At 43.5% G+C, this 25,343-nt stretch overlaps 1 protein-coding gene across 1 annotated transcript in view; it reads right to left on the bottom strand.

Annotated features, from left to right (window-relative positions):
• The window catches only part of PLXNC1 (plexin C1), a 148,346-nt gene that overhangs the window by 49,046 nt on the left and 73,957 nt on the right, over positions 1-25,343 (bottom strand). Inside the window, exons 10-17 of the mRNA XM_047866008.1 lie at positions 14,694-14,833; positions 11,816-11,995; positions 9,328-9,415; positions 6,807-7,010; positions 6,498-6,683; positions 4,587-4,689; positions 1,204-1,305; positions 794-897 (exon numbers count right to left, since the gene is read on the bottom strand). Of these exons, the coding sequence (XP_047721964.1) occupies positions 794-897; positions 1,204-1,305; positions 4,587-4,689; positions 6,498-6,683; positions 6,807-7,010; positions 9,328-9,415; positions 11,816-11,995; positions 14,694-14,833 (1,107 nt within the window). The remainder of the gene's footprint in view (positions 1-793; positions 898-1,203; positions 1,306-4,586; positions 4,690-6,497; positions 6,684-6,806; positions 7,011-9,327; positions 9,416-11,815; positions 11,996-14,693; positions 14,834-25,343) is intronic.

Genomic DNA, 25,343 nt, shown 5'->3' with positions numbered 1-25,343 from the left:
AAGGGCAACGTGGTGAAGTGGGGGCATCAGGATGTGGAGGTGATGGCAGGCAGATGAGTGTACCTCACCCAAGACTTGGGAGTGTGAAGGAGGAAGGCTGAGTGAGTGGGGGAGAAGATGGAGGCGTTAGAACAGAGTGAGACTGAAAACCCAAAGGGTTAAAGTAGACTACTCCTCGGAGTCCCAGAACGGATTAATCAATCATTTCGTGCAACTATTTCTACTAAATGAGGATGATACGGACTGATCAGCCAAAGAACAACTGTTGAAGAGAACCATAAAAACTCGACATTGCTAAAAATGGCTGCTATCAACTCAAATTCTACACATGTCGACTTCCCTCCCTCTCGGCCCATAGTTCTTTTCATTTCCAATTGAGAAGTAATAGTGAATAATCTAGTAGCTGCAATAGAAGTCATGCAGATAAACACAACAAATTGGCCAGCCCACAATTTATTGATTTTTAAATAAACTAGCGGGCTTCCCAGCTACAAATTCAGCTCTAAACGGGTAGTAAAATAAAGCAAAAATCATCACTCTGAACTTCTGTCCCTCCTAGGTTTTTGTTACTGGACAAAGAATAATTGTCAGTGACCCATCACTGCTTTATATCCTCATCAATCCAATTAATAATTGTCCTGCTCCCTGCTCTGCTCAAACTTGAGCCATTATTTTGTACCAAGCACGTTATCTACAGCTGCCTTGGAAGCAAACGCCCATTTTGACAATAGCAACAAGCACCTTCATTATTATTCAAGACTCAACCTTAGGAATATGATCAATGCTCTTTTACCTCGGGGAAGAAAGTTCTCAGAGCAAAATGTTTGTAGTCAAGGAAGGGAACAGTTCCAAAACTATCAACCACATCCAATTTATCCATCTGCAGCTCAGCAAAGCCTGCAAAACAGAATCCCAAGAGCAATATTTTAACTCAACAAACAATGGATAAGATCTTCTGCTGTTTTGTCTAACACGGAGTATGACCTTGGTTTTCATTAAAGACGAAACAATAGATAATTACTTGGTTGGCTGCAGAGCAGAGCTGAAGTAAAACACAAAGCCAGGCCTAGACCCTGCTGTTCAGATGTCTTCTATTATACAAACAGTTCTCATTACTGTGGCCAGCTCCATTTAAGGGTAAAAAAAGAAAAAAATGATTAGAAAAAAGGCTTGTTTTTCTACAAATAAAATTTTGGAGCCTACCGTCACGTATCTCTTTCCGGAGCTCGCTCTCCAGGAGCTCCAACTGTTGGCTCTGTTTGCGACTCAGCTCCTTCGATTTGTGTCTGGTCACCCCCACGGCCGCTGAGGAGACAGACATCCAGCATCAGATTGACATGTTAACTCAAAAAACAAACAGGAAAACCAAACCAACCTTGACATTTCTTTTAGAGAGAGAGAGAGAGAGAGAGAGACCGGAAGATAGAGAAAGAATAGCATTTAAGAGATGGAATTTATCAAAAGGAACATTCCCAGCAAGGGGTCACTCTGAGGAGGAAGATGCTAAAATGCAGCAGGAAGACACAAAACTACCCACCTTAATAGTAAAAACTAAATCAAATAACCTTCACTTGTAACCAAAGATCCCAGCTGGCTGAAAAGTAATGAAACGAGCCAAGTTTCCCTACAGCCATAGGCCACGTATATTGTTCCATTCTTTTTTTTTAATGTTTCTAAACATCCCTGGAGAAATAAAGTGGAGCTGCAATTGTAGAAGGAAACCACAGATCGACGGCGAGCTATAGAAGTCAAACTTGCATAGATCAAATTGGGTGACATGGTGAGCCGTCCACAATGAGCCCTTGGATCTGGGACATTGCTTCTTTCCCCATTTCATCTGGTTTCTAACTGTGCTGCAGAGAAGCGCACTGAACAGGTTTGGTGCTCAGTCCACGTCCCTGCTCTACCAATTATGAGCTGTGTGACCTCTGGTAAGTTCCTTAGCATCTCTGTGGCTGGCTGCCTCATCTGTCAAAGTGCCGGCCTCATTGTGACGTTGACAGGATTATAAGGAGTAACTCACAGAAAGCATTCAGGAGTTGTATTTTAAAAACAATACCCAACAACTGTCGGCTGCACCCTTATTCTGGAAAGGGTTTCCTCCTTTAGCAGAAACTTCACGATAAAAGGATCCCACTACCAGTCGATGTGAGTGATGCAGGAGGAAACAAAACTCAATACAGTTCTCCACAAAGTCAACAGCGTCAATCATAACATGCATTGTGTATCTTCAAAATAAGGATGGGGCACGCAGTGATTTCCAAATTTATGTGACAACGGAACCCCTTTTTCTAGGAGTGTGACTTGGGGTTACAGTTCCTCAGGCCACACTTTGGGCAACGCTGGCTCAGGGAGTGAGGCAGCCATGTCCATCAAGCAGTGGGAATTTCATGGCTGACACCTGCAGGGGAAGCCACAGTGGAGAGGTTTTGCAGGTGGCAGGCCTCAGCCGGGTGTGCTTCGTGTTTTCACTAACGATGTGACCAATGAGCTAAGATATTTGTACACTTCACATCTGTTCCAGCTGCTGGTGACACATGGTGCCCAGGAATCACGGTAAGAAGGAGATGAGAGTTCTTTTTTTAAATTTTTTAATGTTCATTCATTTTTGAGAGAGAGAGAGCGTGAGTGGGGGAGGGACAGAGAGTGAGGGGGACACAGAAGCCGAAGCAGGCTCCAGGCTCTGAGCCGTCCGCCCAGAGCCCAATTTGGGGCTCGAACTCACAAGCCGTGAGATCATGACCCGAGCCAAAGTTGGACACTTAACCAACTGAGCCACCCAGGAGCCCCGTGGAAGGGGGTGAGAGTTTTAAAGGGCTTTGCAGATGCTGATGAAGCCAAAAGCCATGTGTCAAACTGAGCCCCCTTCACTGTCAAGAGCATAAACAATCTCTACAACAAACTGAGAGGAGTGATGAGTCACCAGAGCACAGGAAGAGATCAGAGGTTTCTAGTAAGTCACCAAGTAGAGGTGACTCTATGGTGAGACTGTTCTATCTACTGCTGCCTCACACTGGCAGAGTCTCAAATAGAGCTCAGTGTTTAGAAGTATTCTTCTTACTTGAAGCGAGTACCAGCCAGGACCTTATTAAAATATCAAGCCCAATTCTGGATTCCCGATATATAATAGGGGTGGACAACTGGGGGCGAAGCACAAGAAAATAGCTGAAATGATCAACAGGGCAAAATAGGGTCTTTGCAAAATGAGTTCATCACACACGGGAGTCCTTCCCTCACTGGACTCAGAACCAGCTGGGAGAAAGGGCCAGGCCTTAACTCATTCTCTCCAGCTCCAGAGACTTGCGCAGTGGGTGCTCAGTAAACACAAGGTAAATGGACGGAGGGATGGATGAAGGAATGAAGGAGTGCATGGAAGGAAAGAAACATTGGCAACTATCAACAGAAGGTGTCAGAAAGGCAATGCGTGTGTTAAATCAAGGAGTGCGCCGCGCTTAGTCGGTGGAGGAGAGTTCTGTTTCTAAGAAGGACAAGAGGACATCGATTTTAGACGAAAAGCAGCTCAGAACCAGGCCACACACCACACGGCTACAGGGACCAGGTACACAGATGAGTCACGTGGCCCAGGTGGCGAGACTGTGGCAAAACCCCAGTGACCACATGCCCTGTCTCAAGGTGTAGCTACTACTCAGCTCCAGTAACTGGAGCTATGGACACGTGGAGACCCAATGATCCGGGTCTTTCAAATTTTCAAAAGACTGTTTAAAAAATATGAATCATTTAATTATTTTTTTTAAGTTGAAGTATAGCTGGCATACAAGGACACCGGTTTCAGGTGCACAACATAGGTGACTCACCTAATTTTAAACAAACAAAACAGATTGGCAGCCAGTGAGCAACCAGATTCGGCCAGTGAGCAACCACCATGGATCTCTGTGCTTGGATGAGCCTTGGGACACTTGAATAGATGGTGCGGATCACACTTCTAAATTTAAGTTTATTTTTATTATTTTGAGAGAGATATAGAGAGCAAGTCGGGGAGGGGCAGAGAGAGAGGGAGAAAGACTACCAAGCAGGCTCCATGCTATCAGTGCGGAGCCTGACGTGGGGCTCGAACTCAAGAACTGTGAGATCATAACCTGAGCCAAAACCAAGAGTCTGACACTTAACTGACTGAGCTACCCAGGTGCCCCAGTACAGACCACACTCCTAACACACAGTTCCGCCAGGAAACGCAGAGCTGGGGTGGGAGCAGGGGCTGGTGTTTGGTGAGAGGCAGGAGGAGGTGACTAGATCTTGAAAGTCCAGAATGCCAGAGCAATTCTGAAGGAGTAACGTAAATGGGCCATTCATCATCACAGTTCACAATATTGGAGAAGTGAAGTGGACTATATTTCTCGAGCACCAAGATACCATCTTCATAATCCAGCTTTGTATTAATAAGGCATACTAAAAAAATGTCTAGAAAGCCTCAACATGTACCTATTATTCTTTTCCCAAAGTTGTGATTTGGTTTTTCATCCATTAATACTTAATTGAAGCAAACAGCCCCTGAAAGCTGAGAGTCTGCTGCCTGATGAGACGCCTCCGGGAGTAATTTCTCTGACAAAATCAAACAGGACACTTACCAAAAATGACAATCACGAGCAAGACGGGAAGCACAATCAGGAAATACCAAGTGGTGGGAACTGTTTCCTGCTCAACATAGAGCTCTAAGTTTCCCAGTTTGACCTGATGAGACAGAGTGTCATTAGACTCAGTTGAGTTGGGTGCCATATTTATATACACCCTTTTTCCTCCGAATCATTTTCCCCAAGATGCAAAAAGAGGTGACGAGCTAGGTAGGATATATGAATTCAAGTCCCACCTCGGGCAGATTAGCTATGTGATCTTGAGCACATTGAGAACATTCAGTGTGCCTCAGTTTCCAGATATGTCAGTTGAGGTACACTGGACTACACCTGGAGATTTTAGAATTTAGTCCTCTTTGCCATAGGGGTTTAACTTAACCATCCGATCCTTACTTTCCTCATCTTTAAACTGAGATGTGGGGTTGTCTCTTCGTAAGTTTGTCATGAAGACTAAACGCACTTTATCATTTAAGTAGGCTCACGGCAGTCCTGCTCAAAACTCTCCAGTGGCTTCCCAGAGCTCAAGACCAAGCCCTTGCTATGGCCCACAAGGTCCTAATCATCTTTTACCTCTTCCTGCTCCCTCCATTAACTCTCCAGCCTTCTGGAATATTCCCCTTGCTCAGTCTGCTCTAGCCACACTGGCCTCCTCGTAGTTCCTCAAATGCACCAGGCAGACTCCAGACTCAAGACCTTTGCAGCTTGTAGTTCCATCTATCTAGAACCCTCCACACCCCAGAGAACCCATGGCTCATTCTCTCTCCTCCTTGAGGTCCTTACTCAAATGTTATCTTTCCAGAGAGACCTTCTCTGCCCACCATTGTAAAACTTGCATCACTGCCCGCTGCTTCATTTTTCCCAATGGTGATCACCACCACCTAACACATTTTTAAATTATTTCCTTCACTACATGACTCTTCAGGTAATGTCCACAAAGACAGAATTTTGGGGTCTGTTTTCTTCTCTGCTGTGTCCCCATCTCAGTATAGGCACTCTGGAACCATCTCATGAACAAAGAATACTAGCACCGTTCTTCTCAACCAATGTGACATGTGGGAGCACTTGTAATCTCAGTTGGTGCTCTTGATTTATAATAATTACTACCCTCTTTACCATACAGATGGACAAAGGGAGGCTCAGCAAAGCCAAGTGACCTACCCAAGGGCCACATAGCTATTAGCCGGTGCAGCTGGAACATGAACACATCTTTTTTTTTTTTTTTTTTTGGCTTCCAGTCTGATGTTCTTTTTCCTTGACCTTTATTCAATATTTATGACTACAGGTCATAAAGCATTTTTTTTTTTTTTGGTATAGACTGTGAAGAGCCTCATATGGCATGAACACCATAAAGACAGACTTCTAATATGTTTCCTCTCCCAAGGGTCTCACATCTTTATTGTGGGACATAAATATAACCGTGATGGGACCCTCAAACATGTCGGGGAGAGATGAATTGCAAGTGTGCCTTTGTGGTGGAGGAAGTGGCCCACGACACATAGATTATCTGGTCTCCATCAGAATCTAATGCTGCTTTGAGTATGCTGGGAATCTGCTAAGACATGTCACTGCCACATTTGGGGAAAGAATGACAGCTCGTTCGTCAGTGGTCTAGAGATTCCGCCTGCAGATGCTACAGTCCAAATGCATGGCTAGAACAAAAGCTATCAAGACTCATTAGTATTATAGACAATGGTGTGTTCAATGCTTTGACATTCCAATAGGCACATGGATGGATTCTGCCAGCTATTTTGTAGGAATTATGCTTGTGCTCGCAATACAAGCTTTGTTTATCTGCTATTTAAAGTGAAGATCTAAAGATCCACGGCAGATTCCACTCTGGCTTCTGTTTAGCCAAGGAACTGCCCCAACTGAGGTAAGACCAATAGGTAGGGCTGGCAGATGACTCACACGGACTTTCTTGGAAGAGGTGTCAATGCTGTTTGCGTTCGTGATGCCTTTAATTTTGCAAAGGATGATGGTGAGATCTTGATTTCTAGTAATATTTTCGAAACTGCAATTTAATTGCTTATTTTCACCATGGAAGAGGGTGATTTCAATGTCTGTCTTGGAGATGTTGAAGTCGTCATTTTCTTTCTGGGAAGAGCAAAGAGGAGATGGAGAAATCAGGGCGCACGAGGGAACCCACAGACACGAGCACACCTTGCCAGTCGCGAAGGGCAGGGGGCACATCCCACCCGAGATAAGTGAGAAACATACTTGAATTTTCACTTCCAATTCTGTGTCCCCCTCGGGTTCGACCCGACACCCTGTGAACCTGGGGTCCTCAAGATACTGCAAGCTCCCACAGTCCAAGTAGGTCTCCTGGACTCTCAGCTTCACGGTGACGTTGGCCCGCGCTTTCGAACCCTTGAAGCTGGGGGCTGAAAACCTGCAGGAAGTCGCCATACAATATTCGGAGACCTGACGGAGGAGAAAAGAGCAGTTTAACAACTTTGTCACCGAGTCCTAGCTGTAGGATTTAGGAGAGAGGCGACCCAGACAACTGAATGGCTTTGTGCTTCCAATGTCTCATCTACGAAATGGGGACAGTGAAACCACCTCCCCACCTTCACAGGGCTGAATTAACCCAAAATCAAATTAAATGAGATGAGGGCCTGTTAAACGAGATGGGGGTTAAATTAAAGGAGATTACATGTGCAAACATGCTTAGAATAGTGCCTGGCACACAGTAGGTACTCAACGAATGCTAGCTCCTATCACTGTGGACATTACTAGTGATAATGAAAGCAGCCAGGAGGTTATGCAATGGAAAAAGGGTGCACAGGAAGAAGGAGGCTAGAGAAAGAGGAAGACTTTGCACCAAAGGGTCTGTGCACGCTGCGAGCCCTCAAGGCGTGTTGTGAAATGTGGGCAGGGAGGGGACCGTCCTCCAGTGAGGCCATGTACACTACCGACTGCATCGCTCCTTGTGGAGGAGCCTTCAGCGACACCTAGCAGAAATCACTGGCCGCAAGGAGGCAAAGCCTTTGCAGATCTAACGAGAAGTAGGGGAAAACAAAAGCAAAAGGGACAACGTGACCCCCCCATGAAAATGCAGAGCATGAAGACTGGAAACAACGCAGAAAGTGTGGCCTGCTTTACAGGTCTATTTATACAAAACATAAATACGGTCATTTTTAGGTGTGCAGAGAGACGGGCAGAGAAAGTTGCTGGAAAAGAGATCGGTAAAGGTTTTAAAGAAGAACAATAATATGGGGCGCCTGGGTGGTTCAGTCAGTGGAGCGTCCAACCCTTTATTTCAGCTCAGGTCATGATCTCTTGGGTCATGGGTTCGAGCCCTGCGTCGGGCTCTGTGCTGACAGTGCAGAGCCTGCTTGGGATTCTCTCTCTCCCTCTCTCTCTGCCCCCTCCCCCAGTTCACATTCTCTCTCTCTCTCAAAATAAATAAGTAAACATTTATAAAAAAAAAAAATAAGGAAGAGCAATAAAGGCCGCTTGGCTGGCTCAGTCCATGAATCATGCAACTCCTGATCTCAGGGTTGTGAGTTCGACCCCACGTTAGGTGTGGAGAGGACTTAAAAATCAACTCTTAAAAAAAGGGGGCAATAAAACTTGTGAAAAAAAATTTGCTAGGTGACAAGCTTTCCTGTTTGTTATTTACTTTCTAATATTGCAGTTGAAAAGAGAGGGTAGGACGAGGCCATAGGTGGGAAGATCTGATGCAAAGATCTGGACAAACAAAACCCCCTTCCCCTTGAACCCCTCTCCAAATTCCAGCCCTAGATCTGTTGTTCACACTTCTGGCAATATTATGAAACAAAAAATGGTGCGTGTGTCCACATCACGGAGACATGGCCCGGATTCAGATACGAGGCAAGGCCCGGAACTGGCTCTGGCTATGTCAGGACGTGGATGCGTGTATGACAGGGACGTAAGGAAGACTCGGGAAGGCCATCTGCACCTAGGCCTGAACCCATACTGGTCGCAAACAGGGCCAGGTCTGTGGCCGTGGGCAGACCTTCCAGCTGTGGCAGGAAGTGGTCAGGCAGGAGAGGCTGCTACCTTCACATGTCTCATTAAGGAAGGAGAGAAAGGGGGAGAGAGAGTGGGGAGAGCATCTGAGAAGCAAATTAGAAGTACACTCAGAGGCCTCAACCTAGATCTGAGAAATCCACCATTTTGTGTGACGAGGCCCGTGTGTGACTTGTGGCGGTGTGAGAACTGGACAAGGGCCAGAGACCAGACCCCCTGTGTGGGGAAATGCAAAGTCAGAGGAGGCGAGGTCGGAAGGAACGGGACCAAACCAGACCATGGCAGGAGCAGGAGTACATGACAAGATTTCTGGGGGCTCACGCAGGTCACTTGGCCTCCAAACCACAGCTTTCTCAGTACGATGGGAACCCCGCCACCACGTCCGCACAAAAATGCTATTCTTCTAGATATCTCGCCTTCACCCCTCACAAGGCATGGTCACACATAGTCCTAAACGTGGTCGCGTTAAAGTGCCTCCCTGCAAAGCCCACGTGGAGGAAATGGAAGGCCTTGTCATCCCAGGCTCATTCCTCTCTCCTCTGTGCCACAATTGGAAATACTCAACCACAAGGAGAGGGTCTTATTATTTCCATTATGGCCCAGATGGTGTATACCATCCAACACGAAAAAGCTTGTAATATCACAAAGGCACAGAAATAAAAGATATTTCCCAGTAGATGTTAGTGTGATGAAAACAAAATCATCCTTGAAAATTACTATTATTACAAGGTAGCTGAAGACTTACATTTATGTTTCCTTTTAACTCATGTGAAATGATTAAGTTGTCAATTACGTCAAAATTTCTGCCCAGGATGGTTATATTTTGACCACCACTGCAAAGAAAAAAGCAACAATAGGAGTTTCATAGTAAACATACAGGAATTTTGCATTTATGAGCAAATCTATCATTTTATTCACACATGAAACCCGGTTATATTTAGAGCCAAGTAATACATTTTAATTTCAAATGCAGGACGATTATAGACATCTTTTAATGACACTGACCACAAATGCCTAGTTTTCAAGATACATAAATATAAAAATTCAGGTCAGATCTGGTTTTAATTCTAGGAAAATGCCCAAATTCTTTAACAGAATTTTGAGTCTTATTATATCATGTTGCCACATCTAATCAGATCATCGGCTGTACCTTGAAAAGGTTTCACTAAACAGAATTTTGTTTGATTGCTGTTTAATCTATATTAAGATCCTTCAATCTAACAATTTTCAAAATCAAACTCCCAACCTACCAATTATACTTTATTTAGGGAGATAGGGAACATTTTGGACAAGGTAAAATTATAAATGACATTAAAACTATAAATTCCCATTTGGTAGACCATATAAATAACAGCTACGTTCCCTCTCTCCAAAACCAAGCCAAATGATTTCACATATTCTCAGCACATAATCACATATAAGCAAAGTGGTCATTAGATGTGAAATAAACAGCTGTCCCCAGCTCCGGCTGCCCTCACACCCCCATTCATGTAGGTCATTCCAGGGGACAGGAGCCTGGGAAGGTCAGCTCTGTTCGCCAGCCGGGCCCAGGATGACAAGACCGGGAGGTGAGCCTGGGCAGGCCAATTTGTGTAGGGCAGAAGGAAGACATTAAGCCCTGAACCTCCAGTCACAAGGGGGGGGGGGGGGGGAAGGGTCGAGCTGGCCTCATGCCAGCCTGTCGTCGTTACTAGAAAACGTGCTCTGCCAATGGCCAGACTTCCGAGCCACATTCTTGGCCAGGCAGACCTCAGAGACTCAGGCACAGAATATCACAGGTGACTGGACATTAAGAAGCCTCCCACAATCACTATGTTTGCATCTGAAGCTACCGTTATATGTCGACTATACCTCAATTACAACATCATAAGGAAGCCCGGTTTTATGGCAAAGCAGAACACTGGTGGTTCAGAGCACCGCAGCCTGGACCCAGACGGCCTGGGAGCCCAGGCAGGTTGTTTGAATGCTCTATGCTCGGTTCCCCCATCTGCTAAAGGGGCTGTTCCTTCGGTGAGGATTAACTGAACTACTAGATACACCACACAAGGCACGTGGGGACTGTCACCTCAAGGCTCGCTTTGACTGATAGGAAGGATTTAGACCCAGAGCAGGGAGTGCAATGCTAGAGGCTTGGTTGGGGAATTTCCATTTTTCTCGTGCCACTGTCAGAGGCACAAGTGTTGACGTCCTGACCCCCTGGTCCCTTGGAATGGGGCCGCATGTGGAGATAGGTTCTTTCGAGAGGTAATTAAGATGAAATGAGATCACGGGGGTGGGTCCTAATCCAATAATCTGACTGGTGACCTTATAAAAAGAGATTAGGACACAGACAGTCACAGAGGGAAAAGCATGTGACGGTACAAGGAGGTGACCATGTCCCCACAAGCCAAGAGAACAGGCCTCAGAAGAAACCAACCCTGACATCCACTTTTGACTTGATCTTAAGTAACAATACTATACGAGAAGCGTTTTTCTCCTGCCCTTTTTCTTTAAAAAAAAAAAAAAAAAAAAAAAAGTTTATGTATAGTTTCATCTCGACAGTACTTTGAAAACTAGTTTCATGCTGTGTTGGTGAAATATCTTATTATGAAAACTATCGTCAGGGTCGTATTCCAAATCTGAACGTGAATTTAAAATTCAACGAGGCAGAGGACTGTTTTTATTTTACGTTTTTAATATACAGGAGTCATCTGGAAGAGTTTATTTTAGAATGTCAATCTCTCTTAGGGAGTATCTTCAAAATGTAGGTACTGCTTTTCATTTCGATAGCTCCCGATATCTCCTCAAATTATTCAGAACAGTGTACCCAAACCATTATGAAATGAAAGATGGAAGAGAGAAGCTCAGTGTCATGGGCAGGAGCGAGGCGTGGTACCTTTGTATCAGAAAGGTAGGCTAAGAATGGATACCACAATTCAAAGACCATTGTGAAGGGCAAAAGATCATACAACCTGAAGAGAAACCAGAGTGCGAGCAAACGTTTTAGCCGTGAGTTTCCTGGCAGCCACAGCTCAGAGTAAAGCAGGACGTGCTCCCAGTATTCACGGTGACAGTAGGAAGCAATCTGCTGGTCAGGAATATGTTTGGTTTCTAGGAATAAATCCTAAGGGGAATTCCGGGAGAGGAATTTAGATAGGACTATTATTTCTGTATTTATTTGTGGAAAACCCATGATCTTTACGCACATGGCCCCTTTAAACACACTGACAGAAAGACAGGAGTCTAGAAAGCACCTGATCCAGGTGGTGGCAGGATATATGAGGGAGCAGTGAGGCAGAGCAATATATGACAAGGGTCCCACAGATGTACAGTTCCCGCCATCGAATTGGATACACACATCCTTCATTTCTTTTCGGCTTGACGGTAGAGAGAATTTCATATGGGTGTCATTTAGCACGTGGCTGACCTGTATTCTAGAAAGGGGCAGAAAAACAACTCGTAAGTGACACAGACACGGAGCACAGTTGTGTGCCGAACATGACGGCATACGAATTTTACTTGAACCGCAACAGTTCACAAACTATCAGAACAGCCGCACGTAAGTGCGGGTTCATCAGGGGCCACTTACCACGGTGGGGATCATCTGGGGCAGGGTTCCTCTTTCTTTTTTCATTTGTATGTTTTTATTTGCAAATGCCCCTTAGAAGTGGGGAAAGGAGATGTAACCAGTTCCCTTAAGAAGTCCTATCAGTGAAACATGGACTGTGCAGGGTTTCCTGTTAACGTTGTTGGGTTTGAGAATGGCACGGTCCTTATCTGTGAGAGACATATACTGAAGTAGGTATGTGTCAAGGGATATGGTGTCTGGGAGGTGCTTTTAAAACCTCCAGCTACCCATGCTCCCCTCCTCTCCAAAAATGAAACCAGACTGGCAAGATGTTGGCAAGTTTGGAAGCTGGAGGATGGATACGGAGAGGTTCACCGCGCTCTTGTCTCTTGGGTATGCTTGGAAATTTCCACAAGGAAAAGCGTAAGAGAAAAGAAGTCCCAGTTAGACCGTAGAAGGAGAGAACTCTGCCCCAGGCAGAGACGGGGATTCTGCCATTCTAAGAACAGAGTGCCCGTGACCAAAGTCCATGCCAAGAGCGCAGGGATCTCAGGATCAATCAGCACCAGAGCCGAGCTGCCTCCCAAGGAGGTCTAGACGAGAAATTAGTTGGGAATATCCTGGGTGCTCCTGACATCCACAGGGCATGCCCTTGATGCCCCTCGGGAGTCAAAGCAGAGCCTTCTACAACATTCCCTCTGTAACCTGCACTTCCTCAGTACATCATGTCTACAATGACCCTCTAAAGCAAAAGATCACTAAGACTGGGGTGTGCTGAATAATTCTCAGCATGATTATGCTACGTGCGAATCTACTGTTACTACTTATAGGATATGCACATGATTATTAACATTAATGCACATATCCTTTAAGTAGTAATAATAGATCCTAACATAAAGGCGAATTCAAAAAGCATCTGAGTCAGTGTGCATTTACACTATGTCAGATTTACATCCTAAGCTTTACATTCAGAGCAAAGCTCTAGGAAATTCATCGTAAAATGGCTAATCATTAAAATTCAAACTTGTTTATAAATTTTGGAAGGAGAGAGGTGGAAATGGGGGTCATTCCACTATTATCCTCGTATTTTTCCCTTCAGAATAATTAGGCATTTGAAAAATACCATATTAAAGGAGTGTGGGATTACGGCATGAACTCAGATATAGGATTAACCGGGTATTATGTTTACTGCTTGTGAACTTGGGTTCACCACTCTGATGTGGTTACTGAAATGCTACATGCAGAAAGGTCTCTGAGTCGTTTAATTGAATAACTGCAGTATCTCAAGACACATTCGGAATTGAAATGAGAGCATAAAGAGTCAAAAATAGGGAAACGCTCTGAAAACCGGCTTATTTGCCAGTGAAGGCGATTGCCTTTCAGTGAACACACAGGTGTCTAACTTCACAGATTTCAACACAAAATGAAAGATTTGCGCAGGAAGGTATTTAGCCAGGATCAACGGTACCAAAACACCTATGCCGCATAGATACAGCCGCTAATGTGTGCTTGATAATTCTGGTAAATGGCAAAACAGAGTGGAGCTACCAATGAACAGCTTTCTCCATCAAGATGACAGACATCCTAAATTTACTGTTAGGAGGGGAAGAGGATGGCAGTTATATGCAGCAAATGAATTAAAACAGAAAATTCAGTAAATAAGTGTGGCAGATTAAAATGCTGTGCAAATCTGTTTTAGTAGTTAAAACCGAAAACACCATGCTTCAGCAGATTGTCTTTGATGCATTCCCATGATGAGAATGAGCCCAGTATTCTACTTCATATAAACTGCAATGTCTTCTAACTTCAAATCAACCCAAACTTACAAAAGCTAGCAAGCAGGAAACTCAAATTATCTGTTGTGTTATTATTATTACATCTCTTTTGGGGGTAAGATTTGCACAAGGGTGTCAGTGAGACACGGAAATTTTTTTTTCTCTCTCCAGGTTTCATTGAAAGGACAAGTGAGGGGGAAAGAAGTCATAGAAATAATGATGGTCAAATGGTACACTGACCAGATATCTGTGTTGGGGTGTTTGGTCTTTTTTTTTTTAAACTACTAATATATGTTCCATTTAGTTATTAGTTGAGCCTGAGACCAATCCAGTAAAGAGAAGGCTACAAGGAATAATAGAACATGCCAGAACGTTTCTTTTTTCAGCTTTGGGTAATACATCGGAAGAGCTGTCATAGTTTTCCATCAGATTCCTAAGTATGCAACTATTTTTCTAAGTGCATCAGCTTCAAGATGATGTCTGTTACTCAAAATACTTGATTCTGGTAATGGAAATGAATCAAGACCTCAAAGAGTCAACATCCTGAAATTAGTGGGTTCTGAGGCTTTGGGGGCTTAGAGGGGACAGATTTTCTCACAGTTAGCTTCCAAAGTGGTGTTTAAATTATTCTACTTATTAAAATTATGTGATAACAAATATGTAGATGAACTGCCCACTTTGGCACGTGGCAATACTTGGAAAAGATTATAATCACAATGATACTCTTTTGGCGTAAGTGAAAGCTTTTTACTATATTACCAAGGATAAATTACTATGATTTCAACTCACACGTCCTTATCACAAGTACTGGTTCCTTTCAGGATCATTGTAATGTTGGATGCCTGGCTAAAGTTTGCTCCCGTGACGATCACGTTACTTTTCCCTAAAGTCGATATTTTTCGTGGCTCGATGGACTTAATGTAGAAGACCTGTTGGAAATAAAGATTAACACACAAGATCAAAGCGAAGAAGTGGCATTGTTCCAAAAAAATCTGTTTACGCGCTGCAGTTCGAAGAAATCACTGGGAAATTACGACATTTTGCAAACACAAGCAGACAGTGTTTAATGAAATCAATGAATTCAAGGAAGAGTGCTGAAGATTCATGTCTCTCAACATGCGACAGCATGAGGTCAAACCAATTAGTCTTTGTCTCACAAGACAGTTGAAAATACAGTTGAAGAGTCTGACATTCTGTCTGAAGAGTGAGATCTCACTGGTGTCTCAAAAATGCTCACGGCCTCTGGAGGCTCACAATATAACAAAATGAAGAAAAAGACAAGGAATCCACTGATGATAGGCCAACAGGAGTTATCATTAAGCTGGAAGAAATGTTATTCTGGATAAATTTAATTCCCAAGAAAGCAGTGTCTATTTTTTTTCAGTCCCCCCCCCCCCCCCAGTTAGGCTATTTGAATCAAGGGGTATACTGCAGGGGAAAACCTCCAGAAACCAACTTGTTCAGTCACCTAATACCAAGTACTTGGATGCCAAACCACTGTGGTCAACAGTTTCCTCTCCACGGCACCCATTATAACCTTTATCAGGCCTTTCTTTATCACGAAAATTTCCCATGCGATAACCTGCTCCCTGAGGCCCCATATCATGTAGACTTTTGCACCTTACTTCTTTCCTTGCAAAGCCTGATTAAATTCTCCTTAAAAAGAGGGGGAGGGGGGCTTTATTTGCTGGTAGGAATCACTTTCCTTTCAAAGACAAGACAATCGTGATTTCTTTCGCTTTTCTTCTCCAGATGTCACCATCTCTCATTTTGATCATTCTGTTATTCTTTGTACAGACCACTCCCCAGCACATCTGTATTCTTCTATAATATGGTGACTAAAACAGGACAGAAAAATTCTCTCCCGCCAATATAAAATACAGATCTTCAGCACCAGTGCATTTCATAGTCACACTCTTGACATTTGAAAACAACCCCCAAGTCCAGAGACGCATAATCACGTGAAATCTGGTTAAGCCACAGATGCCAACTGTAGCCACGTACAGGCTAAAATCTAGGAGGAAGCCACTATGGCACTGGGAGAGCATCAGTTGTGCCCAACACCTGTCTACCGCCTGCTTCTTGAAGCAGCCTCATATTCTCTGCTCCTTCATATGTGTAATGCTCATCATGATGGACTTGCCAGGCTGTTTGGGCTGCCCCTTCTGCCGCGAGGGATGTTTTATTCTGTTCCTTGGCAAACACACGTGCTATCTGGTAGAGCGGTCACCATCGCTCATTATCACTATGGATTGGTTCTGCAGGTTGAGGTAAATTCATCGTTACTGTCATCACAGCCATGATGTAAGGTGACAGAGAATTGATTTCGGTGGCAGAATTTATTTTAATCACTTAGTAGAGGACTTTAGTCCCATATTTATAGAATCATGAAGGGTCTGAAAGGGTCACTTTAATTATTCTGTTATACTTGACTGCCTTTTATGGGGGAAATTATCTGCACGAGTGGTACTTGGAATGGGGGGATTAGCAAAGACTTCAAGATAAATCCCTTGCAAATGTCAAGTGTGTGCTATATAGCAGAAGGCTTACTCTTCGCTCTGACATGGTGACAGCTAAGTGAACAAGTATTTATTGAACACGTACAGGGTCCCTAGAACAGTGCTAGGTGTTTGCCTGTAGCGAGCCAAATCCAGTCCATCGCCTGCCTTCGGATGGCCCGTGAAAAAAATGTCAAAGAAGTAATAATGTTCCATGACATGTGAGAATACATGAATTCTGATATTAGTGTCCACAAAGAAAGTTTTTCTGGATCACAGCCACACCTGTTCATTTACGTACTGCCTGCGGCTGCATTCGCACTACAGGGACAGAATAGTTGTGGCAGGGACCGCGGGGCTCCCAAAGCCTAAACCATTCACTGTCTGGCTCTTTGTAGAAAAAAATGTGCCAACCCTTGCACAGTACAAGTCCACTGCCCTTCTTAAGGAGGCAAGATGGGACTGTGTTTCGTTTTGTTTTATGTGAATCCCAACGAAGACTCACATACACATCCAAGTCGGCCGAGAGCCCCACGTTTCTTTCCGGACAGCCTTTCTGGATTCCTGTGTTTATACTGTGGTATCTCCTCAAGCAAGATGTTCGAACACCCCCAAGTAAATGCTACTTCTCTACTCTCAGGAGAGGATAAAAAGAGCCTTATAACTAATGTAAAAAATATTTTCAGGGGGTTATATTTTGCTCCTTAAATGGTTCTGTAAACACCATCAGAAGACCCACCACGTTGCCTTATTAACTTCTTATTTCTCCCTGAGTAGAGACAGCCCTGCTACTTCAAAAGGATTTTATTTTTAAACCTTATTGTTTAGAGAAGTTTCCATTGGCTGTCTACGATGAAATCCAGCCCGGTCTGTCTCTTGAAAGCCGATGCTTCCAGTCTATTTGCAAAGAGGGTCCGATTAGTTGTCCTTTGTTTGCTTGGAGAACCTCTCTTAATGTTAATAAGTGAGTTAAAGAGCCACCAAGAGGACCTCATCAAATCAACTGTGCAGGTGTACAAGGAAAAAAAGAAAACGATAGGGTAGCTATATGGCTGTCCTGTATGGCTGCAACAATTCTTAGAAATGTAACATTTTCTATTTTTACTACTAAAGGTTTTTGAAAATCCTCTACAGACAGGAGGCAAAGAATGATCTCCCGACAAATGTTTCACACACTTACTGTAGATCTATTTTGTATTTTAATCAAGAGTTAATTTCACAGCCTGGCGTGAAGCAGCGGGCCCAGGAGCTGACACACAGAAGGGGTTAATTTAAAAACACAATCTAGTTTGATCCGAAAAGACACTTCCTTAAAGCCTTACAGTGAGATCCTGCCCTCATCTTAGGTCCAAGAATTTCCATATGTCAAATCAAAATGCCTCTGACAGCAACCTTCACAACCTGTGTTGTCCAGCGATTAACCTCAGAATAGTCTACTTCCTGTCAGCTACATTTTAAAGACATAAGAGTTATTTCTAAATGGCTGCCCAATTGTAAATTATTTAATAAGGTCCTACGAACCTGGTCGCTCATGAGTTTAGATCACTCCCTATTTTGTCTAGGAGAGCACATTAGAAACTGGTTAATTCGGTGATTACAGAATACCCGGCTATTTTTATTTTTTTAAAACAAAGTCATTCTGAGATATTGGAAACAGCACAACCACTAAGAAATAGTTATTTCTGAAAAGGTCTAAGAGGATTGCTTCTGACAGTAAGAGTACTTTTTTTGTGAAGTCTGACGTCAACACAATTCAAATTACCATGACATTAATGGAGAAAATACTGCTATGATTGAAAAGAATATGGGAAAGAAGTGCATTAGGAAGGCTCAGTTTATTAAGACCAAATTGTACTCTATTAATCTGTTTAAAAAAAAAAAATCTGAATATAGCAAAGCTCTCTGTAGGCCTGGACCTGAATCGACACTCAGTAAAACGTCTCTCAGAGTTTCACTGGTGAAATTAGTTCAAACAGGACCGCATAAAAAGTCACATGGATTCAAAACCAGCTGGAAATCTGAAACCAAAGGACATTAGAGAGATGAAAGGTAGCACAACTAATTAAAGGAAAGTGTCCTGTAGGGCCCTACAGGGGTGAATATTTGGTTCGGAATTATTTAACATCTTTATTAATGACTGAGAAGGATGGAAGTAATGTATTCATGAAATGTATAAATTGAAAAGAGCAGTGACCGGCAGCGGCGACGGGCAAAGTATAAAAGGAGGTGAGACATGGAAAGAAAATCCAACGCCACCAAAGAAAAATTAGAGCACTAGATAGAACAACATGGTCCTCCGTCTGCTTTGCTCGGCCCCCAGGTGAACGCTCCTTCATGGGGTCCCCAGTAGAGGCCCCAGGAAACTTGGGACGTAACCTCCAGTTGGTCCCAGGAAGGACCAAGGGTCAGAACGGCAACTGAGATGGCCCTTGTGAAGGTCCTGTGCTGAGAGATCAAGGCTCATTTCTCTGACCCGGGGACCCTGAGGTGGGGCCGCCAAGGCCACTCCACAAAGGCGTCACTCTTGGCCACTGAACTTTTTGAATGTGGCAACGCAGAACTGGGCTGGGTGACCGGGACTCCAAGACCAGGGCAGGTAACTCCTCCCCTCCACAGAGACCCCTGACTGCGAATTAGGCTCAGCCACTCCAAATCCACCCCTGTGCTGAGTTTCCAGTCAGCACGTGGTTCTTGCTGCTCCACTCTCCTACGGGCCTCAGTTTCCCATCTTGAGCCTCTTCTCCTCTCCCCGTCCTGGAGAGGATACCAGCCTGGCCTGGGTCTGAATCCTCCACTCTGACCACACCCTGACCTCCCCTCCCCTCTGGAGGCTTCGATACTAATACACTGCCTTCATAGCCTGTCGCCCCACCCATGTCGGCACCACCGATGCCAAGAGAAGCCAATGTTAGTTTTCTCCCTTCCAGATTGACCTTTTCCATCAATACGACATCATTTAATACTTGTTTATATTCAAATGAGGTCATACAATGGAGAGTAGTGGTTAAAGCCGGGGGCTCTGGAGTCAGACTGCCTGGGTTCAAATCTCTTGCCTATATTACTACCTACTTACCCTCTATAAGCCAACATTTCTTCATCTATAAAATGGGAAAAAATAGGTCCATTGTGAGGCTTACAGAAACAGATATTCTGAGCTCAGGATATAGCATCGGCTCAACAAATACAGGCCACCACTATTTAATTTAGTACGTTCTGGAACTCCTTCTTACATCTTCTTCTGATGTACATACACACTCAACTGCTTCATGAAAATGAATTTTCCTTCCTCCAAAATATTAGAAGTTCAACAGTGTAAGCTACTTGAGGACACACATTGTGACCACCTGTCTAGCACATAGGTGATCAATAAACACATTTTATTAAAAAAAGGTTTTTTATGTTTTATTTATTTTTGAGTGAAAGCAAGAGACAGACAGAGAGAGAGAGACAGAGCTCGAGCGGAGGAGGGGCAGAGAGAGAGACACAGAATCCGAAGCAGGTTCCAGGCTCTGAGCTGTCAGCACAGAGCCCCATGTGGGGCTCGAACTCCCGAGCTGTGAGATCGTGACCTGAGCCGAAGTCAGACGCTCAACCGACTGAACCACCCAGGTGCCCCTCAACAACCACATTTTAAACGCACGGGTACATGAACAATTGCAAGTGAATCCCACAGCACCTCGCACGTGCTACGCCCATAGAAGCTACTCCACAAGGTCTATATTAAACTTAACTTCACTTTTAGAGGCAAGGTCTCTGCAAGAGTCAGTGTGGATTACCTGTGAGAAATTAAAACTCACATTCAGAGGTGGATGAGGATAAGAAGAGGTGGTACAAGGAAGAAAAAGTAAGAACCACGTGAACGTAAATCCCCCAAGAGCAGGAGACGTGGCTTCGTAGGGCGTATTTCCACCCTAGAGAGACAAGCACACTGCAAGGAATAACACGTATTACAGCCACACCGTATCATCGATCTTCACATCCTTTCTCTGAGAACAGGAAAGAGAGGGCAGCCACCTCTTCTCACAGCAGGTGGAGGCACCAGATAGAAGACTATTGAAGAAAAGGAAGGAAAAGAGGTGAGTGCCGGGTGACAGGGCCAACCGTCTGAGACAGACCAGCCTTCAGAGCTGAAAAGACTTCTCATCCAAAGGGCAAACTCAGGGTTTTGAGTTCATTTCCCTCTTTTGGTGGTACCTTTCCTTAATGCAGCCCCTCCCGATAAATGATGGCACATATGGGTAGGTCTGGTGAAGAGACTGAGGATACGGTCGTGACACTGTGAGGGCAGCAGGCCCAAACCGTGATCGCACCAGGAACCCCATGTCCTAAATACTGTGTCCTTGGACGAGCAAATGCATACATTAAAAGACAAATGTCTCCAGTAGCATCCTACTGCTGCTGAAGAACAAAACCAAAACTCCTATGCCTGGTGTGGAAGACCCCAGAGATTCAGGCCACGGGGTCTTTTAGGTCTTGTGTCCCACAGGTTCCTGCATCCTTCTGTTCCAGGCAATTCTATGACGTGGGGTCTCCTATAATAGATGCCCTGGAATTTTCTGGCAACCCACTATACTTTTGCCTACGCTGGCCCCTCTGCTTAGAACACCCACTCCTCTGTTTTCATGTGTCTCGTCCCTCAACGGTTGGCTGAAAGGCCATCTCTGTCTATCAATCCATCCATCAATCAAAGCCCTAACCAACGACACTGATTAAGTGTTTCTAGCTGCCAGGCATTGGGCTTAAATAAACAGGAATGACTAAGACAAGTCTGCAGGCACAGAGAGCCTCTCCGGGTTTGTGTACTTTCTGGTACTTCTCCTATGTTAGTACTTTTTTTTTATCTTATATTCTTACTTGTGTACTTATGTATAAGATTCTTGACATTGACAGAGACACATGTGTTTGATTCGTCTGTGTCCTCCTCTTTGTACCCGTGAAGCTCAATATAATGGTGTCTACTGGGTGCTCAATACACATGTGTAGCAAGAGCCAATCCCAGCTCAGCATCATGAAGCCTAAGGTCGTGTCTGCACCATTCACATCTCCTGTCTCCAGTGCCTGGCAAACAGGAAGCACTCGATACATAGGTGACGTGGGAAGATGCATTGAGAGAAAGTTCTCAGTGGCTTCTCTGCTAGGAAGAGTGTTCAGCACTTCATTTGAGGCCAACACAAGACCCGAACTGGAAACGCAGATTTACATATCCACATGACAAGGAACGACACTGGTGTATGCCAGAGCATGAGAAATCCCTCCTGCGATCAATACTACTCCATTCCCTATGAACCCAAATCGAGAAGATTCTGTTCAAAGCCACATGTTAAAAAAAAAAAAAAAAACATTCCAGGATCAACAAAATACCTTTCTCCAAAGAAAGAAGGGTCATTCACACAGCAGCACTAAAGACATTGCCTGGGCTTTTGGTTATTTTCAGCCAGTTCCTTTAACCACATGGTGTCAAAGGTCAAAAGGAATGGGGAGACACAATGCAGGAAACCAGGATGCAGTGACTTTTTTTATAACATAAAAGAAATTTTAAAAGTCATTGCCTGGATCACCACTCAGCAATAAAAAGGAACACACTATTGACCCATAAAAGAACTTGGATGAATTTCCAGAGAATTATGTTGTGTTAAAAAGGCCAATCCCAAAAGGACTCATTTTGGATGATTGCATTTAAACAGACTCCTTGAAATGATAAAATTATAGAAACGGAGAACAGATTAGTAGATGCCAGGGATCGGAAAGGCGGAGTGGGAGGGAGGAAGGAAGGGAGTGTGGTGATAGAGCTGTTCTGTCCCTTGACTGTTGTCACTGTCAATATCCTGGTTGTGATATTGTGTTATGGGTTTTGCAAGATGTTACTGTTGGGGGAAAGTGGGCAAAAGATATCGAGGGTCTCTCTTGTTTTCATACAAGTACATGTGAATCTACAATTCCCTCAAAATAAAAAGTTTAATTTTTTCCCAAAGAGTCTTAAAAAAGAAAAGTTGGAAGACTCACACTTTCCGGTTTCAAAACTTATTACAAAGCTACAGTAATCAAAACAGTGTGACACGGGCATAAAGACAGACCTACAGACTAGTGGAATAGAACAGATAGCCCAGAAGGAAACCCTTGCATATCTGGCCAAACGGTTTTTGATAAGGGAGCCAAGACCATTAAATAGGAAAAGGACAGTCTTTTCAACAAATGGTGTTGGGAGAACTGGATATCCACATAGGAAAGAATGAAGTTGGACCTTTACCTTATGCCATATATGAAAATTAACTCAAAATGGATCAAACACCTAAATGTAAGAATTAAAACTATAGAACTCTTGGGGCTCCTGGGTGGCTCAGTCGGTTGTTTGTCCAACTCTGGGTTTTGGCTCAGCTTGTGATCTCATGGTTGGTGGGATCAAACCCCAGGTTGGACTCTGCACTGGGCATGGAGTCTATTGAGATTCTCTCTCCCTCTGCCTCTGCACCTCCCCTGCCCTTTCTTTCTCAAAATAAATAAACATCCAAAAAACCCCACCAAAAACCTATAAAACTCTTAGAGGAAAATATGGGAGAAAAGCTTCATGACAATGGATTTGGCAATGGTTTCTTGGATGGGACACCGAAAGCACAGATTAAAAAAAAAGAGAGAGATAAACTGGACTTCATCAAAATTAAGAACTTCTGTGCATCAAAGGATACTATCAACAGAGTGAAAAGGCAACCTATGGAATGGGAGAAAATATTTGCAAGTCATGTGTCTGACAAGATGTTGATATCCAGAATATATAAAGAACTCCTATAACTCAATAACAACAACAACAAAAAAACCACCTGATTAAAAAATGGGCAAAGGACCTGAATAGACGTTTCTCCAAAGAAGATACACAGATGGCCAACAAGCACATTGTAAGATGCTCAACATCACTAATCTTTAGGGAATACAAATCAAAACCACAATGAAATACCACCTTATATCCACTTATAATGGCTACCATTAAAACAACAACAACAACAACAGTAACACAAAAATAACAAGAGGTGAGAGGATTTGGAGAAATTGGAATGCTTGCACACTGTTGGTGGGAATCTAAAATGGCAGACTACTATGAAAAACTGCATGGCATTCCCCTCCAAAATTAAAAAAAGAATTACCTTATGATTCAGCAATTCCCCTTTTGGATATATACCCAGAAGAATTGAAAACAGCCTTCAAGAGATATTTGTACACCTATGTTTATTGCAGCATTATTTACAATAGCCAAAAGATAGAGGCAACCCAAGTGTCCATCCACAGATGAATGGAAAAACAAAATGTACTATATACACACAGTGGAATATTTTTCAGCCTTAAAAATAAGGAAATTCTGACCCATGCTGATATGGATGAACCTGGAGGACATTATGTTAAATGAAATAAGCCAATGACCAAAAGAAAAATCCTGTATGATTCTACTTACATGAAGTCCCTAGTGTAATCAAATTCATAGAGAGAGGAAGTAGAATGGTGCTTGCCAGGGGCTGGGGGTGGGGGAAGAGAAAACGGGAAGTTATTTTTTAATGGGTATGAGGTTTCAGTTTTGCAAGATGAAATATGTTCTGGGGATGGTTGGTGGTGATGGTCGCACAACTGTGTGAAGGTATTTAACACTACTGAGCTGTACGCTTAAAAGTGGCAAAGATGGGGGGCGCCTGGGTGGCTCGGTCGGTTAAGCGTCCGACTTCGGCTCAGGGCCTGATCTCGCGGTCCATGAGTTCAAGCCCCGCGTCGGGCTCTGTGCTGACAGCTCAGAGCCTGGAGCCTGCTTCAGATTCTGTGTCTCCCTCTCTCTCTGCTCCTCCCTGTTCATGCTCTTTCTCTGTCTCAAAAATAAATAAACGTCAAAAAAAAAAAAAAAAGGTGGCAAAGATGTAAACTGTGTTAGGTGTGCTTTACTAAAATCGAAAAAAAAAAAAAACAACTAAAATGACAACAAAGGATAAATTTAATTTTTTAAAAAAGCCACCGCCTCCTTGATCCAAATACCTGTCACTACGCCTTTGTTTTATAAGCCAATGGTAAGAGAAGAGAAGCCCACCCCTTAATAAAAACTCAAAGACTTTTCAAATCTGGAGATATTGGCACACCAAGCCTTTCTAATGCCTTTAATTAACTTCATAATCCATCATGATTCACGTTCCCTCTGCCTGTTATTCACCTAAAGTTACCATCAACTTTTCGGTAGCGATGAAAAATGTGCTACTTATCTATATTGGCACTTGACCTTAAATAACAGCAAATGGATACATCGAAGCCACAGATTAGTCATGAAATAGAAAACCAAGCCTTTTTTAGAAAAAGAAATGTTGTTTTTAATTTGTCTGCTCCTGCTAGACCTCCCGATTAACAAGATCGAGAACTTACCCTTTCTTGTTTGTCACCACATAGCACATGCTCAATTAACTTCTGTCAACTCACTGAAGCCAGTCATTCTAAGCATGGCCACTATTTTCTGCCCAGAAACGTTTACATGGTCATGTCCTTTTTTTCCCCAAACATGTCTGTTGGTGGAACTTGGTGATTTACTATGATGAAAATAAGAGGAATTTCCAAGGAAATTTCATGGAAAATATCTTTCCATGAAAAAAATTCAGGGGGAAATGGGGGGAGATGTGGGTGTGTGTATATATGTATGTACATATGGATGTATGGATATATATATATATATATGGTTGATACATACATATATATGTATACACACACATATGGCAACAACTCTTTGTTTTGGCACTATTAACTCTGGGTTAGATCATCTCTATAACGTAAAGATGGGCAATCTGAATGAGGTTAGTTTGTATACATAGACTCTCCTCACCCCACATAACCCCCAGGAATACAATTGTAATATGTGGTTCGAATCGGAGTGCCCTCAGTGCTATGTGTTATATGCTTCCTTCTAACTCCTCCTGAGTGAGCCACA

This window comes from Prionailurus viverrinus, chromosome B4, assembly GCF_022837055.1.
Source record: "Prionailurus viverrinus isolate Anna chromosome B4, UM_Priviv_1.0, whole genome shotgun sequence".
NCBI lineage: Eukaryota > Metazoa > Chordata > Mammalia > Carnivora > Felidae > Prionailurus > Prionailurus viverrinus.
This window is presented reverse-complemented; position numbering and strand designations above follow the sequence as displayed.